At 44.7% G+C, this 18,336-nt stretch overlaps 1 protein-coding gene across 5 annotated transcripts in view; it reads left to right on the forward strand.

Moving 5' to 3' along the window:
* The window catches only part of ATP6V0A4 (ATPase H+ transporting V0 subunit a4), a 72,535-nt gene that overhangs the window by 29,554 nt on the left and 24,645 nt on the right, over positions 1-18,336 (forward strand). For all 5 annotated transcript variants that reach the window (XM_032643739.1, XM_032643741.1, XM_032643744.1 and 2 more), the window contains 9 exons: positions 4,204-4,329; positions 4,853-4,947; positions 6,152-6,278; positions 8,473-8,555; positions 8,983-9,076; positions 11,298-11,510; positions 14,723-14,873; positions 15,511-15,650; positions 17,096-17,253. In XM_032643739.1, the coding sequence (XP_032499630.1) occupies positions 4,204-4,329; positions 4,853-4,947; positions 6,152-6,278; positions 8,473-8,555; positions 8,983-9,076; positions 11,298-11,510; positions 14,723-14,873; positions 15,511-15,650; positions 17,096-17,253 (1,187 nt within the window). The remainder of the gene's footprint in view (positions 1-4,203; positions 4,330-4,852; positions 4,948-6,151; positions 6,279-8,472; positions 8,556-8,982; positions 9,077-11,297; positions 11,511-14,722; positions 14,874-15,510; positions 15,651-17,095; positions 17,254-18,336) is intronic.

The raw sequence follows: 18,336 nt of genomic DNA on the forward strand, positions 1-18,336 counted from the left end.
TTCAGCAAAGTGGCTCAGTTATCCATATGTATAATCTTTTTCATCCTCTTTTCATTCCAGTCCCTTCTGCCTCCCTACCGCCAGCCTAATTTTTGTCATGGTGTCGCTCTATCTTGTCACTTCCCTGCTTGAGAATGTACGATGGTTCCCTTCTTACCTATGTCAGGCCCATGCTGGCAGCAAAGCCCGCTCTCCTCAGCCCTGTCCTACCTCTCAAGTCCTCCGCTGTCCTCGGGCAGATCCCTTGATTGTACACTCTTATACGATATTGAGGATCCCAAAGAGCTTTATTTATGAGGGTTATATTTACTGATATTACTGCATTAGGAACTAAAGCTGAAAAAAAGCAAACTAGTTATTGCAGTGGGTCCCCTACATACGAACCTTCAAGTTGCAAACTTTCAAAGATGCGAACGTGCATCTGGTTCCAGCAAAGAACCAGAACCTGTGCCATCAACGTCAGGCGTGAGTGAAATTGCAGCTTGCCCTCCGTCTCCTGTTGCTGACAGTCCTTCAGCTCTACCATCTCCCACCTCCTCTCCCTCCTCCAGGCAGTAACTCTTCTTGCCTGTTCACTCGATGCCAGCCCCTGTGTGCCAGCTGTTGTACTGTACAGTTGTACCTTTCAAAGTACTGTACTGTAAGGTTAAGAATTTTTTGTGTGTGTTTGTTTTTCGTGTATTATTTGTGTGAAAAGCATTATAAACCTATTACAATACAGTACTACGTAGCCGATTGTGTTGTTAGTTGAGTACCTAGGTTAATTTTGTTGGACTTACAAACAAACGCGCTCTTGGAACAGAACTCGTTGGTAAGTAGGTGACTTGCTGTAACTCATTTAAAAATAACAATATCTCATTACATGTTAACATTTTTTTAACGGAAAATAATTGTATTTTCCAAAACAAAAACTTTAGTGAATAAGAGTGAGGTCGTTTGCAAATTTCTTAAATGCATGGCTTAATAGAAGACTGGCTTCTCGTGTCTGTTCTGCTCTGAATCTGTTGGGATATGTTATTCTCGCTGAAGTATGTAAAGAGAATTCAGCCTTGCACAATAGGTAGTTGGAAAAGGGAGGAGAATTTTAATAGCCTTTTCAAATAACTGCAGATATTCTTTGATATTACATTGAAACTTGACACGCATGGAGACTCTTGCTTTTGTTAAACAGGTAACAAGTATTTTTATTTCCAAATTGACATTGGTTATATGTTTTAGACAGGAGCTTAAAAAATCACTTCATCCCAGTGAGTTTGTTATGGGCTGACTGGTTGGTTTGAAACTGTACACATTTGTAATAATAACCAGTTAGATAAGGGGCAGTCAGATGCGTGCCAACAGTCTTTGCTCAGTATTTTCCTTCTAGATACTATTTATTGTAAAGATGAAATTAAAACAACATGTGCTTATGAGAGTAATATGTGTCTTACCATTGATCACAGGGATTGGTTCATTGATTCAGCTGATCTGGCAGTGACTTGAGTGTTCCTCCCACATTCCTAGAAAGGAGAATCCTGGCAGTACTACACAGTGGCTTGGGCCCTTGCCTTGTAGAATTTCTAAAGAGGCTTTCGTAGCAATCCTAGAGGGAATAATATAATTCAGGAAATAAAATGTACCCACAAATCTACCATCTCAGCTTAAACTGCCTTAATTTTTCTGTTTTTATTCTTGCCAGCTGTATTTTTTATAACTACGTATCCATAATATACATTATAGTTTTCTACTTTTCCATTTACCATCATGTTGTAAACCACTTCTTAGATACTGCATAGTCCTCCAAAATTTTTTTAATGGCAGCATTACTTTTAATGGAATCATTAAATGGATAGAGCAGATGGTTAAGAAATGAGGATTTTGGGGCTTCCCTGGTGGCGCAGTGGTTGAGAGTCCGCCTGCCAATGCGGGGGACATGGGTTCGGGCCCTGGTCCGGGAGGATCCCACACGCCATGGAGCAACTGGGCCCATGAGCCACAACTACTGAGCCTGCGCTCTGGAGCCCGTGAGCCACAACTGCTGAGCCCACGTGCCACAACTACTGAAGCCTGCGTACAGTAACAAAGACACAACACAGCCAAAAATAAATAAATTTATTTAAAAAAAAAAGAAGAAATGAGGATTTCATTTTTTTCCCCAACTTGTGCCACCTATAGTCAGTGTTCAAAATTCAGGGTAGTGATTGTTTTTGAGAGGGGAAGGAATGGGATGCGATTGAAGCTGGGTGACCAGTGTGTGGGTTCATTATGTGGTCTCCCTACTAAAGTATGTTTGAAAAATGTTAAATATTCAATTTTGTCTGATATTAAGGTGCTTTTTTTAGAAGATAGGAACTAACATTTGCATGGAAATCTTTTTATTTATTTATTTTTTGTTTGTTTAATTTCTTCGGTAAGGGTGTCTCTTAGATGGATTTTTGAAACATCTAGCATGATACTGTCAGTCTTTTAATAGGTGACCTTAATCCATTTTCGTTTATTGTGATTACTGAGTTACTGGCTCTTTGTTATACCATTCCTTTGTTGTTTTCCTCCCCTTTCCTGCCTTTCTGTAATGACCTTCAACCCTTTTCACCCTTCTCTTGGGTTGAAAGCTATAGATTATAGTTAAGCTTAACATCTGGAGATACACACTTAGTAAATTCTTCCCATAAAATCTGCTGCTGGTTCAATGCTCCTTCCTTTGTGGATTATATGTCTTTTTTCCCTCAATGGCCTTTAAGGTTTTGTCTTTGTTCTATAGTTTCACTACAATGTGTTTAAGTATGGATTCATTTGTAATTGTTTTTATTAAATAATTGGTGTATTAGGATTTTTAGAAAATACATGTATGGTACAAAGAATAATGATATAGCAAGTATCAAGTGTCACCACCCTGTATAAGATGAAAGGTCACTGCAGTGATGCTCTTAAAGCCCTCTGTGTGCCCCTCATCTCACCCCTCCCCTCCTCCCTTGGAGATAATCACTACCTGAATTTTGTATTTTTCATGTTTCTGAAATGAATTCATTTTCACTGCTGGGTAGTGTTTCTTTTATTTAATGTACCACACTTTATCCATTCTATTGTTGATGGATATTGGATGAATGAGAAATGAGCTTTCATATTTTAACATTATTTGCTAAATCTCAAATTGTGTCCAGTAGAGAGTTGATCCTCACCTGTTGGATCTTTTTTTTTTTAATATTTATTTATTTGGTTGCACTGGGTCTTGGTTGCGGCTCGAGGGCTCCTTAGTTGTGGCACGCGAACTCTTAGTTGTGGCATGCATGTGGGATCTAGTTCCCTGACCAGGGATCGAACCCAGGCCCCCTGCATTGGGAGTGCGGAGTCTTAACCACTACACCACTAGGGAAGTCCCTACTCACCTATTGGATTTTGAATTTCAGTAGCTGTATGTTACATTTTTAAGATTTCTAAGTAGTTCTTTTTTAATACTTCCTGTTCTTTCATTTTATGACATGTTTGTTTAGTAATTTCTTGTTTTACTTTTTAGTGGAAGTAATACCTTTGTCTATCTCTTCGAACATTCAAAACTCTTTCAGACTATTCTGTAAAAATAATTCCACCCACTGAGATTTTGTGTTCTGATTGTTGATTTTGTTGGTGACTTTTCCTGTCATTAGATTTCTTCATGAGCCGTATTCTTTTTGTAGCCTCACTTGAAAGGGAGATTGGTTTCTTCTTCGTTTTTGTAATCTTGCCTTCTTTGCTCACAGAAGCCTTCTGTGCTTCTCTATGTTGCCTTTTTCACTTGCTTGTACCTGGTTCTCCAGGACCCCCCCACTCAGAACTGGTGGTTTATCTTTTTATATCTTATGAGAAAATATATTTTGTATTTTATCACTATAACGTGTTTGGGGCAGAAGGAATTCTCAACATGTAAATTTACTCCAGCTTCCCTATTCAGTGTTTAAAATGGGGGCAGAGACGTGATTTGCTGAAATGCCTTCACTTCCTCATGCAGCTAACGTCCCTTCCCCCAGATTGTTTTCTGATCCTCCCCATTTGATGAGAGAACTCCTGTGAGCGGCTTTACTTACAGCTCCACAATCTTGCTGAGTTTGACTGAACAGGCCTCTCAACTTCAAGCTACCTTGTGATGCACTGAATACCGCTTTGATATTTAGTTATCCGTTACGGTTAATGTACAGTAAACGTCATAATGCTTTCTGCCCGGCTTACTTTCTTTTCCCTCCTGCATAGACTGCTCTAGAAAAACTGGAAGGAGAGTTACAGGAAGCCAATGAGAACTATCAGGCTTTGAAGAAAAGCTTCCTAGAACTGACTGAATTCAAACATCTCCTGAAGAAAACCCAGGACTTCTTTGAGGTTGTAATTTGGGGACTATTTATTCAAGGGCCTTTTCCGCCAGAACCTCAAATTTCCATATCGACAACTGGCTGGTTTGGAATATGAATAAATTGTGCTGTTTCTGTCACATGGCTGGGCCGAGGGGGAGGGGGAGGGTTAGGGTGGCACGTGGTACTGGTTGAAATGAATGCAGAAACATTAAGGTGCTCACTAAAAAGGATGTGGTGCCCCAAATGGCCCAGACAGAAGTGGAAGTCAGAAAAAAGCACCAGTTAGTTTGAGCAGGTTTGGGATTTTGGTAGGAAGAGACTGCGGAAGCTTTTTGATCTGTCAAGGGGCACTCTACCTTTTTTTTTTTTTTGACACGCACATAAATCTTTATTTAAAACAGAAAAATAGATCAGGTCTAAGCAGTCTACCTTTTGAATTCTAACTATTTGTGGAAAATTGAAATATCATTAAAAGCAGACAAAACTATGAGGTGTGGTTTTAAGGTAGTCTAAATACATTTAAATGAAAATAGTGATTCTTTGACTTTCAGACGGAAACCAATTTAGCTGATGATTTCTTTATGGAAGACACTTCTGGTCTCCTGGAGTTAAGACCTACACCTGCATACATGAGTGGAAAGCTGGGGTTAGTGAAACTCCCTGCTCTGAAGGTTATGTGTAGATGGCTCCCTGGTCCGTAGCTCAGTGCCCGGTGCAACATTTCCCTGAGTGTTTGAGTGAATGAATGAATGAATGGACAAATAGCGACCGGCATGAGGACTCTTTCACACGACTGTAAGGCCTCCACCAGTAATAAACCCAAGTTTAACCTCACCAGGTTAGTGGAGTTGCAGGTAGTGTTACCTTGTTTATGGTGATACTGACCTTCTTGGGTCTGAAGAGTGCGATGTGTGTATTGTCTCCACATGGGAAGGATGTAGTGATAATTGTTTAGATGGGGTTTCACAACTGTTCCCTGGCTTTGGAACAATTATGGGATACATGTTTTTTTTTTTTTTCCTGGTCTCTAAAATACTGTTTTGGTAATAAAATAAATTTGGAGTGTGAAGTTTGAGTGTAATTAGCGATGAGGTAGTTATGCAATCGTGTCTTCCACAAGTAGAGGTAATAGGATGTGATAATACCCACCAAAATGTGTGGTGATTCAAAATGGGATTTCATTCAGTGTCCAAGTAAAACTGATGAAAATGAGTTTTAGAATTCTAGTTTTTTATTCAATAGGTACTTGGGGGCATGCTATTTGAGGCACTAGACATTGAATTTGAAATGGCAAGGAAAATATGTATTGAAAATATTTGATCGGAAGGTAATACAGAATCAATGTACATTTAAAGTAATAGGCCAGTGAAAGTAACCATTCTAAAGTTCATTTGAAAAGTTCGGATCAGAAATTATCTAGATACCTAGATGATTGTAAAAGCAGAGATGTATAGAAATCAATATATATGTTTCAGTTTTAGTACCTTATTTGTATAAACTCATAGAAACCATTGTTGAGCAGGTTGAACACTTGTTCCCTTTAGCTACAATGCTATAATGAATGGTCTATCGTATTTTTAATTGCAAATAAGTGTATGTATAGTATTGGGATGATTAAGGAAACCCGGACATGTCAAAGGAAACAGGAGGTCAAAAGGGACTTGGGGAAAGTTGGGGCTGGGATCCAGAGTGGCCTTGTGGCCCCTGCCCATCAGGGCTATGTCCTTACCTCCCGCTCAGAGGGAAGGTGGTCCTCCACCTTGTGATTGCATATCTTCCTATCCTACAGGGCCTTTTCTCTGCACCCCGCTCCCTGTGCCTCAGTAATATGTCCTCTTCTGACTGCCCAGGTTCACGGCTGGTGTGGTCAACCGGGAGAGGATGGCTTCCTTTGAGAGGCTGCTGTGGCGAATTTGCCGAGGAAACATCTACTTAAAGTTCAGTGAGATGGACACAGTTCTGGAAGATCCCGTTACAGTGGGTATCTCAGGCTGCAGGAAATGTTTTCTTAAATTTTCTGTAGCCCCACCAGAAGGGTTTCATTCTCTCAAACACTGAGTCTTTAGCTCTATGAAGCTAATATCTATTTCCTTTTTTTCTCCTTTCTTTTCTTTTTTCCTCCCCAACCCCTCCTTTTAAAAAATACCCATGAAAGAACTGAGTCTTGTTGACACCTCGTAAGTGCTCATTCCTCCAAATACCGTAGCTGTACCAGTTCCTGGAAACTTAGCTGTAGTAGTGCCATGTGGAATGGCAGCTGTGTCTTCATCACAAAGCACTGAGAACTGATTTAGGTCAGTGCATCCCAAGCTCCAGTGTTCATGGGAGCATGAGATCTTGTTCAGTGTATCGACAGATTCTGATTCAGTGGGTGGTGGTGCCCGGGAGCCCGAATTTCTAATCAGCTTGCAGTTAGTTGCTGGTAGTCAGTGGGCCACACACTTCGAACAAAGATTTTGAGGGTCCCCTTCACTGAGTGCCACACGGTATTGCTACTAAATCTATAGGGTATGCTTCCTCCACCCTTCCGGCCAGTATTTAAATCCACTTACTTTTTAATTCCAAGAAGCTGGGCTTATTTCTAAAAGAGTCATAATCTTGTCTATAGTAGAGGCTAAAAAAATGTAATTTTAAGTTTTATTTCGTGGAAAACAACTTCACTGTTAAAACAAATACAATTTAAAATAAGAAAAAAGCACTTGTTTTAAAAAAAAAATGCAGTACCATTCTAATGTCTTTATTTTTTTCTTGTCCTCTTTCTCTCTAGTCCATAGCCATAAGCAGGTGTAATTTAATATGGTTGTAGAAATAGCATGGAAATCATTTTTTTTGGCCTTCTCTTGATTTAAATAACATAAATGCCCTCCTGTATTACTATGTGCCATTTATAAATATCATTTTAAAATTCGACAATTGAATCATTCCTTTTCACAATCACGTTTTGACATGGAATAGTCATGGTGGTAGAGAGAGTATTTACAAAGTAAGATGACTTTAGCCTGGTGACATTGAAGATCACTGAACAGATAGCATGAGATCAGAATGGATTCCTGGTTCTGGTGGATCCAGAGACAAAGAAGGATCTGAGAGATTCAGCAAAGGACTAGGGGTGAACTCCATGGTTGAAGGAACCTTTATTCCTTCAAATAATGTAAAGCAGTCAGTTCCCCAAATCCTGAAGTACTTCCCTGCTCCCATGAGCACCTAGCAAAGAGGCAGTTCGTTCTGGTATTATTTTCAGTTGGTCCCTCATGTTTCCATTGAGTTGATGGGACATTAACCGTCGGTTATTAGACACTTTATTTCCAATTTTTCTCCAGAATATAGACACTATGATAAGCATCTTCATGCATGTGGATTTTTATTTTGAAGTATTTCCATGGCATGAATTCAGGAAATAGGACTGCTGGCTTAAAGGGTGTGAGCATTTTCATGACCCTCGATAGGTCCTGACAAATGGCTTTTCATTGGGGTCGTACCTGATTCCAAAGATACATGATACCCAAGTGGTGTGTGATGAGTGCGTTGGATTTGTTACCGCTTTTCCAACAATGGGTTTCATTTTGCCTTTACCCCCCCCATCCCAAACTAAAGAGAGTAAAACAGCACATTTCTTCGCTTACAGTAAACGTTGAACTTTTCCAGATATTCTTGTGAAATGCATATTTTTTCCTTTCTTGTGAAATGTCAAACTTGGACTTTTAAATTGCATTTAATCAGGGTTCTTACGGTCATACACTGAGTGTGTGAGTCCAACATTAGACCTGGCTCTACCCTTGTTAAATATCAAACACCCAGTCCCCCCTGAAATGTCAATGTTGTGTATGAGTTAACTCTGGTGAGCTAGATCAGCTCTTTTTATTTTAAGCCTTTGCAATATCCTGGTCCCTCTCTTCTGGGTGTTTTCTTAACACACCTCTTAAGCACAGGGCTTAGAGCTGAACACAAGGCTCAACTGTGATCCAAATAGTGTAGCAAACAGCAAGGTGGTCCCTTTAAGGCTGTATCGGCCTTCCTGGGCGCCCCGCCCAGCCTGCCTCTGTGGCCTTGCCCTCAACCATCATGAGTTACGAACTTGAATCAACTGGGAGAAGTTTAAGTTTTCCAATTTTAAATTTAGAAAATTTTAAATTTTTCTAAAAATATATTTTTCACTGTTTTGATTTTCCAGAGAGAAGAAATTAAAAAGAATATATTCATCATATTTTATCAAGGAGAGCAGCTCAGGCAGAAAATCAAGAAGATTTGTGATGGGTAAGTGGCTATTAAGGGCTTTTTTTTTTTTTTTTTTTTTTTGCGGTACGTGGGCCTTTCAGTGTTGTGGCCTCTTCCGTTGCGGAGCACAGGCTCCGGATGTGCAGGCTTAGCGGCCGTGGCTCACGGGCCCAGCCGCTCCGCGGCATGTGGGATCTTCCCGGACCAGGGCACGAACCCGTGTCCCCTGCATCGGCAGGCGGACTCCCAACCACTGCGCCACCAGGGAAGCCCAAGGGCTCTTTTCATCAGCAATTTGGGTCAGAATTAGGTCAGGTTGTGTGCAATACATTGAATACAATACGTAGAACCTAGGGGAAGGCGGTCATCTAACCAAAGTGGGCAAATGATGGGTTAGCGGAAAAGGATGTGCAGAAGGCTTCTTGGCGGTAACCCATGTGTGTCCTTTGAAATGTGTGAAACACAGGTTTCGAGCCACCATATACCCCTGCCCAGAGCCGGCGTCGGAGCGCAGAGAGATGCTGGATGGTGTCAACATGAGGCTGGAAGATTTAATCACTGTGAGTGAGGTGTTCGGGCTGGTGACCCGAGCGGGGGCTGCCGATGGGCTACGTCTGCCGTTTCCTTATAAGTCCTGTCTCCCAGGGCCCTTGCTCCAAGGCCGGCTGGAATGTCTGCTATGCTCTTCTGGCTGTTGCGGCAGGAGCTTCATAATTAGGGAGCAGTGTTCACTAAGTTCACGGTGATGATTCTGCATGTCAGTGATGCTTTGCCTGGGCTTAGAATTAACCACAGCCCTGGTCAACCTGCAGGTGCCCACCCCAGTCTGATAAAAGGAGGCTTTTATTGCCAGACTGGCCTAGGCCGCATCTGTGATATAACTCACTAGCCAATTAAGTCGACCAGCCAGTCTTGCTGATTCTGTTTCCACGGAATTGCCCAGTTGTGTGAGCCAAGCAATTAATTCTGTCAAGACAGTGAGTCTAGTTTCACATATGAACACGCCCCCAATTCATATCCTCTTCTCGAATCTGTCATCAGCTAGGATGGGCTCTCAACACATATGATTTTCTTCAATAAGCTTTGCAAGTAGTCACTGAAAGGAGTTGGGCCTACATCAAATCGCCTATTCCAGACCAGCCCTGTCCAATAGAACTCTGTGTGGTGGTGAAAACGTTATATAACCTGCAAGTCCAGTGCGATAGCCATGGGCCACATGTGACCACTGAGCACTTGAAACGTGGCTAGTGCAACTGGGGGACGGGATTTTTATTTGTATAAAATGCGGCTGCTGTTTTGGTCAGCACAGTTCTAGGTCCTCAATGAGTATCTTTAGAAATCAGGTGTGTGTGTTTTTCGAAACTCCTAGGCTAACAAACATCTTTATCTTCCCAGAAAAAGCTGTGTTTAATTGTTCTCATCCTCTCTGTTCCCTCTTTGTCACTTGTCAGGGAGACCGTGGTTCCCTGAAGCAATTACCCTTGAAGTCCTTTGCCCCCAAATACTCTGCTGGATTTTATGAAAACTGCACGAGGAGAATGGAAGTTATGCTAAACTTACATTTCGGATGACTTGAGTAGCCCCGTGTAGAGGTTACTGAAGAGGGTTTCTGTGTTGTATCACCAGAACAAAAACTAATTCCACTAAATAAATTCTGTGGGGGCCAAATTGCCTCTTCATTCCTTCATTCATTAATTCGTCTGTCATTTATTGGAGAGGTTATGTATGTGAGGCATTTTGATAGGTGTATTTGTCTCCTACTGCTGCTATAACAGGTTACCACAAACTACGAGGCTTAAAACAACAGAAATTTATTCTGTCACAGTTCTGAGGTGAAAAGTCTGAAATCAAGGTGTCAGCAGAGCCAGGCTTCCTCTGAACGCACTAGGAAATGATCCTTCCTTAGCTGTTCTCCTATGGTTTGAGTGTTTGTATTGCCCCCAAATTTGAATGTCAAAAACCTAATGCCCAAGGTGATGGTGTTGGGAGGTGGGACCTTCTGGGAGGTGATTAGGTCGTGAGGGTGGAGTCCTCGTGGATGGGATTAGTGTCCTTCTAAAAAAGACCCCAGAGAGCTTGCTTGCCCTTTCTGCCATGTGAAGTTAGAATTTGAGGTCTGCAACCCAGAAGAGGGCCTTCACCCAACCGTGCTGACATTCTGATCTCAGACTTCCAGCTTCCAGAACTGTGAAAACTTTCTGTTGTTTATAAGGCACCCAGCCTATGGTATTTCATTATAGCTGCCCGAGTGGACTAAGGCATCTTCCTAGCCTCTGGCAGTTGTCAGCAGTCCTTGATGGTCCTTGCTTTGTAGATGCATCACTCTGGTCTCTGCCTGCATCACACATATCTTCCCTATGTGCCTCCATGTCCAAATTTCTTATAAAAACACCAGTCATACTGGAATAGCACCCACCCTACTCATTTTATGACCTCATTTTAACTCGATTATATCTGCAAAGACCCTATTTCCAAATAAGATCCCATTCACAGTTACCAGGGGTTAGGACTTCAGCATATCTTTTGGGGAGGACACAATTCAATACATCGCAATAGTACTATAAGGAATTTCGAAGAAGAGGAAGATATAGTCCTTGCCTGAGGGTTTTAACCTCTAGTGGGGGAGATAAACTGCTCGTGAAAGGCCAGGTGAGAGCTGCAGGCTGGAAGAGGGGGCCAGGAGCAGAGGACGCCCCCGTGGCCGATGAGCCTCCATTGTTGCCACATTGTCCGGCATCTCCACGAGTGCCCCTTGTTTTGCTGTTGGTATTTTTTGCCCAGGTCATAACACAGACAGAGTCTCACCGTCAGCACCTCCTGCAAGAAGCAGCTGCCAACTGGCACTCCTGGGTCATCAAAGTGCACAAGATGAAGGCCATTTACCACATTCTGAACATGTGCAACATCGACGTCACCCAGCAGTGCATCATCGCTGAGATCTGGTTCCCGGTGGCAGACGCTGTGCGCATCAGGAGGGCACTGGAGCAAGGCATGGTGCGTGGCGCGTGGAGCAGGAGGCGGGTAGTCACGTCCAGCCTGAGCAGCCTCTCTGCCAGGCCCTCAGCTGGTCAGCCTCCTAAGTCAAGCGAACCTCACCTGGTAGGATTGTCTCCTTTATCTTTGCGCCTTCGGTCCTTACCCGGGGCGTGGGCGCATGTCAGAAACTCCCGCTCTTCTCAGCGTTTGATAAACATGCACCATTTCTTTGATCTTAGCAAGTGTGTACTGGGCACTGATGTGCCATCACTCTGCTAGTTATGCCGGTAGGTACCGCCTTTGTCTGGCTGGAAAGGCAGATAACCAGGCACCTGCAATAACAGCCGGAACGCAGGGAGCGGATTGCTCACCTGTGCCAGCCGCTGTGCTGAGCACTCAGCGCACCTTACGTAGCTCTCACCGCGCTCTTGAGTCACCCCTCTAGGTGTTCACTGTGCCCCAGGAACTGACCTGGGGCTGTGCTGGCAGAGCAAAGGCCTGCTCTGATAGACTTTCTCGAAAGGGAGATAGACAGCAGGCTTGTCCCTAACCAATGTGATTTCAGGCAGTGAAATCGTGGTGAACGGGAAGTAAAGCAGGGGGAAAGTGAAGGGTGTGGGGAGTGAGGGGCCTGTCTGATCACCTATTCACCCCACTGGTGAAGAAGGGACCCTCTGCCCTAACTATTGCAAGCTGGCCAAACAGACGACACCTGATACTGGACAGATGAGGTTGGCCACAGTTTGTCACATATACTCACAGCCCAGGGGAGGACACTGCACGTCACACAGGACCGCATGGAGGTTGCACTTGGGACCTGCACTTGGGAGCAGAATGAATCAGCAGGAGCTATAGGGGAGGCAGACTTCATAGTGACAGGAGGATGGGGGACCCCTGTTTCCATGGGAGAGTGTGATTATTAGCTTGTTTGAATGATTTTCTGGGGTGGCAGGGAGGTGAAACTCATCAGGTTGAAGCCTGGGCAGTGTGCCGTTGGTCTGTCTGCTGGGAGAACTGGCTAGGTGGGGAACCTTTCCTGTTAAGTGGGTGGCATACCTGGTGGGAGCAGATGAACGCATGGCTTGGCCTTTGGGGCCCCGAAGCTTTAGGTCTTTCTAATACCGTTCTAGGGCTGTTGGGGAGAAGGCCCCTCTGAGCAGCTGGCACTGGAGCAGACTTTCCTGCACGTCATGGGAAGATGAGGCAGGGTGGGAGGAAGAGATTTCGGGCTGAAGGGTCTGAAGGGACCCAACCTGGAGGTCGGGTTGGATGAGGAGATAGGAGCTATCTTTATCCCCTCTGTACAGATGAGGAAACGGAGGCACCGAGAGTGGAAGTAACTTGACCCCGGTCCTGTAGCCAGGAGGTAGGATTTGAATGTCCCCACATCGTGGTCCAGTAACTACCCAAATGGGGCACTTACACAGAGCGTTTCACCCAGACTGGGAGGGGCAGCTGCTTCCCGGAGGAGTGCACGGGCTGAGCCGTGGAAGGGCGGTCAGTGGGCAGGTGGAGAGAGGTGGGGTGGCCAGTGGTTGGAGCTGGGGCGCGGCAAGTTGAAAGGCTTCGAGTAAGGTCGGGGAGAGGCTGCAGGGCAGGTGCTGGTGGACGGACTCTCTAGTGGTGTACCTTCCTGTGCCGGAGCGACACGGTCCAGTTTGTGTTTTAGAAACATTTCACTGCCGTGTGGGGCAGACAGCGGGCTGTGCGGGAGGGCTGCCCTAACGCAGGGGTCTGAACCCAACAGCGACATTCTGTAATTGTGAAGGGGCCAGACTCCTACAGGGCTACTTGGGACCATTTCTACAGCATCTCCAGTCCTGTGAGATAATTACTTCCCGAGATCGGAGTAGAGGACCTGTGTGGGTAGGAGGTGAGGAGAGAAGTGGAAGGGAGTGGCTATCATTATCATCATCACATAAGCAAAAGATACTTACTCCATGCCAGGCATTGTGTCAGCTCCTGGAGGGCATGTTTAGAAAAAAGGAGGAAGCCACAGTCCTTGCCCTCAAGGAGATCATAATCACACACATGAAAAGGCATATAAAAGTGGAGTGAGGATGTCCTCGACTTGCTGTGTGACCTTGGGGAAGTTACTTAATCTCTCGGCACCTTAGTTTCCTCATCTGTAAAGTGAGGCTTGTGGTGATACCTACGTCATCGAGTTGCTAGGAGGATGGCTGAGCACTCGTTTAGTTGGTGCTAAGTTGTACTGAGTGTACAGGTGGTAAGCGCTGCTGGAGTTTGGAGTGACCAGAAGGTTCCTGGGGGGTGAGCTGGAGAATTGTGAATACTTGGAGAAGGGAAGAAGAGAGAAGCCTAGTGTGGAGTTGGCTGACTTCCATGGAGAAGTAGTGCGGGTGAAGGTGTGAATACAGGATTAAATCAATGTTGTAAAGAAGTCTGGATTATAAGACCAAAGAGATTTGATTTCATTCTTTAGGTAATGGGAAGGCTTTGAAGATTTTTGAGTGGGAGGGTAACATGACTAAAGTAGTGCTTTTTGTTTGTTTTATTAAAAGAAGGATTACGCGGTCTGGAGTAGGCACTAAATGGAAGGGAAGGAGACTGGAGTCCGATGGTGAGGCTCGGGGCCAGGCTGGTGGCTGTGGGAATGGGAAGAGGAGGGACTTAAAGGGGACGATTAGCAAGATTTGGTGATTAACCGAATCAAGAGAAGAGACAAGTCTCGTGATTCCAAAGTGCCTGGAATCTGGAGATTGGAGATTACTGAGAGGTCAGGGGAGGACCTGGCTTTGGGGCAAGTTGGCGAGTTCAGTTTTAGGCTCCTGGATTTTTGTGGGGTTGTTGAGACATGTGTGTTTGAAAGCCTGGGCAGGCAATGAAAAGAGAATTGAAATTTCAGAGAGGGTCAGGGCCGTTGGGAATCTAGGAACAGAATTAGGAAAGTGAGTGAACTCTTGAGAGAGTGAGTAGGAAGGAAGGAGGGAAGAGTAGAGGGCTCAGAAGAGTGCATGACATTTGCAGGAGCCGGAGAATGGAAATTACCAGAGACTCAGGAGGAGCTCTGCTCTCTTGACGCCTCTCCTGTAAGAGGAATGAGAAGAGTACTAACTTTACAGATGAGATCATGAGTCTCAGAGAGGTCAGAAAATTGTCCCAAGTTCACCCAGTAAGTGACGGCAGCAGGAGTAGGACTGTGAGATGTACCTGCTGACACCTAGCCTACGGCTCTCTTCCTTACATCCTCTTGTATGTTCTTTTTGCAGGAACTGAGCGGCTCCTCCATGGTCCCCATCATGACTGCAGTGCAATCTAAAACAGCTCCTCCCACATTTAACAGGACCAATAAATTCACAGCTGGCTTCCAGAATATTGTCGATGCATATGGTGTAGGCAGTTACCGGGAGATGAACCCAGGTAAAGGGACCGACATATTGCACAACTAGGCAGCTTGAAAATGAAAACTGGATAAGATTTACCCCTACAGTGGCCTTGGCAGTTAATCACTTTGATCTGTGACATTCCTAAAATCTTATTTGGTTTCCTAATGCCCTGTATTGTCTTTTGCAAATGGTGATTAGTGAAAGATTTGCTCTTCGTCAAGATTTCACCTGTTCTCCCTTAAACCGTAGATGTATCAGGCAGCCAGCTTCAGTTCTTGTTTCCTTACTGATTCAATGAGGGTCATCTGTAGGCGTCTGCACAGTCCCATAGCTGTTGTGTGGGAGAGATGGAGATGGACGTAGACAGGACTTGTAGTCAGAAGACTGGAGTCACAAGCTGTGTCACTAAGTTGACTTGTAAATGATCATGGGGAGAGTCACTTAGCTGCTCCAAAACTCAGCTCATCTGTAAAGTGGGGAATAATAATACTTAGTCATTGATGAGCTAGTGTATGGGGGAGCTAAGTGAGTGTCAGGGGTGGGGATGGTGAGGGAAGACAGAATCAGAAAGACACAAGGAACCAGCTTGTAGATCGTGGTAGAGAAATCTTTGATGTGGGGCCCAAAGAATGTTGGGAGGACTCAGGCTGTGGTGGGTCTCACCTCTACAGCTCCCTACACCATCATCACTTTCCCCTTCCTGTTCGCTGTGATGTTTGGAGACTGTGGTCACGGAATTGTGATGCTACTGGCAGCCCTTTGGATGGTCCTTAATGAGAGACGCTTGCTGTCCCAGAAGACGACCAATGAGGTGAGTGTTCATCAAATGTCTCGCCTCGTTTCTTGGAGGTTATAAGTAGAATATTAAAAATGTGTATATTGTTTTCACCGTGGAAATAACATGTTGTTATAAGAAGTAAGAGAAAGATGGAAAGTGACAAAGAACCAGAGTTCAACATAAAAACTCCTGTGGCCAAAGGTAAATCCTTTGGACGGTTCGGTACAGTAGCATCTTTGTTTTTTGTACATTACTTGACATGCAGTGATCTTTTCCTTTACTTTTTTTCCTTAACATTGATTTTTTCCTTTGATTATAAAAGCAATATATGTTCACTGCAAAAATTGGGCAAATACAATAATCTAACTACCTAGAGAAAAATCACAATTAATGTTTTTTTTCCTGTGCTTATACGCAGGTATATAATTTTCTAAAATTGGGATGAAATAGTGCATATTAATTTGTAGCTTCCTTTTTTTTCACTCAAAATATCACACATATTTTTTTACGGCAGAGCCCCTCTCCTACGATCAGCCCGTGATCAGCATTCTTATGAAAGGCTGAGAAATCCTGAATATCGGGTCTTCACTTGCACACCTGAAGTTTCCACATTTTCTGTGAAGTCCCTGCACAGCATTGTGAAGGTTGAGACAACTGAAGTCCGCCTTGTTTCAAAGTTAATCAGCTAACGTCACTTTATGTCCACTGTAATACATTTTATAAACTGGAAACACGCTTTTCACTCTGTTCTGAATTTTAAGAATATCTGCAATCTTTAATACAAGTTGACTTAAGTTGAGTTAGTTCAATGATGTCATAGCAAGTCAGTCATAAGCAGGGTTAGTGGGAGAATCAACCTGTGACCAGTAGAGTTTTCCATGACAAGCGTCTTAACAGCTGGGCTTTCCTATAATAAATATTTAAAGTCTCAAATGGACACTTCAGCTGTTCTGAGAACGGCTGATACACATCATCCAGTCCTACGGAAAACGCTTTACTCTTCTTGGTGGATGTACTTAGACAGAGACTCACTGTTATAACAAGACCCCAGATGAGTGTAGACTTCACTTGCTGTAAAACTTAGCAGCATAGGTGGCAGGTCCCAGAAGCACTTGAGGCAGCCGCCACCCACTTTCATGTCCCTTCGTTTATAAGGGAGGCCTCAGCTGCTTCAGTTACGTTTTCTAACCAAGGCTGAATTAAAGAATATGAAGCTTATAAGTGCTTTGTTTCCACAGGGACAGCTACCATTCTAGGACTTTTCTGAATCACCCGTAGAAGCTCAGGAAAATCAGGATGTGTGTGCCCTGTCTGTCTGGATCACTTTGATGCCTGCCTGGTCACATGGCCCCTCTGTGTGGGATGCCCGTGTGCCTTGCAGTGGCTGTCCCAGTGGTGCTGGCGGCATCCTGTAACACACGTCCCCGGGGTCTGGTTCAGAGCCCACTGACAATCGTCCTCTGTCTCCCTGGGGCCAGATCTGGGACACCTTCTTCCACGGACGCTACCTCATCCTCCTCCTGGGCATCTTCTCCATCTACACGGGCTTGATCTACAACGACTGCTTCTCCAAGTCTTTCAACATCTTCGGCTCTTCTTGGAGCGTCCAACCCATGTTCAGAAATGGCACATGGAAGTAAGTTGGGACAGAGCTGGGTCACTCAGTGGCCATCCAGGTGGCCTCAGTGACAGTTCTCGTGGCGGGGGGATCCTACGCCTGGCCCTGCCCAGAGGTGCGCCCACCACTTCACCAGATAATTTGGTTTTATCTATTGAGTGTGAGACCTTGTACCGCTTCCTCAGTAACTGCGCTGGTAACTGTAATGCGTGGAGAGAGTTTTTAAAACTTCAGCTGAATTAAGTAGGTATCCTGGAGTGCACCCCGTGTGCCAGGCACTGTTGCGAAAACAACGGTGGGGCAGGTATAAACTGGGCATCCGAGTAGCGGTCGTGGAAGTGAGGCTTCCGGGAGAAGGAGGTGGCGTTTGAAACATACCTTGCTTGGCAGGGAGTCGGGGATAGAGTGAAATTATGCAGCCACGTACTTAGGACAGAAGGCTTCGCTTTAAGAAAGGCTGATGCAGGTCTGAACTATATATAAGTGATTGGTTTCCCACGTTCAAAGCCCCGGACTCACCAGAAGGGCATTTTTGTTTTGACGGCTCAGAGCAGCTTGATTGAATGTTGAAAGCAAAGGAGGAGACGGTTAGTTTTGCGCTGCTGTACTTGTTCCCTGTACTTGTGGGGGACGGGGTGAGGAACGCAGAGGGTAGGGTGTGCAGGCTGGTGAGAAGTTTGGGCTGCAGGAAAGAGACCTGGAAGCTCTCTGCGTCCCCACCCACCACACCTTCCGCAGGCATCCCCAGTTATTATGCAGTGTGTCAGACACACAGTCATCAGGATGGAGAGAGCGCTTCGGAATGGAGACTTTTATGGAGAGGGAGAAAGATTTTTGAGTTTGAGGGGTGGGTCAGTGTGATGAATTGGGGGAGAAAAGGAGGGCAGTGGAGGGGCAGGGGTTTCGAGGGAGAATGCTGACTCCCTTGGGATCTTTGGGGCACCTTCGGCTGCCTGCGTCACACACTCGAGACAACCACAGTGGGTTCCGGGTTGCTTTGCGAGGCCTAAAAGTCCCAGGTGATGTTCCCTCACGTCTGCCCACTCACCTGCTTCAGGGCAGCTTCAGGTTTCTCTGTCTCTTTCTGGAACGTCCAGTGGG

The sequence above is a fragment of the Phocoena sinus genome, chromosome 9, assembly GCF_008692025.1.
Source record: "Phocoena sinus isolate mPhoSin1 chromosome 9, mPhoSin1.pri, whole genome shotgun sequence".
Lineage (NCBI taxonomy): Eukaryota > Metazoa > Chordata > Mammalia > Artiodactyla > Phocoenidae > Phocoena > Phocoena sinus.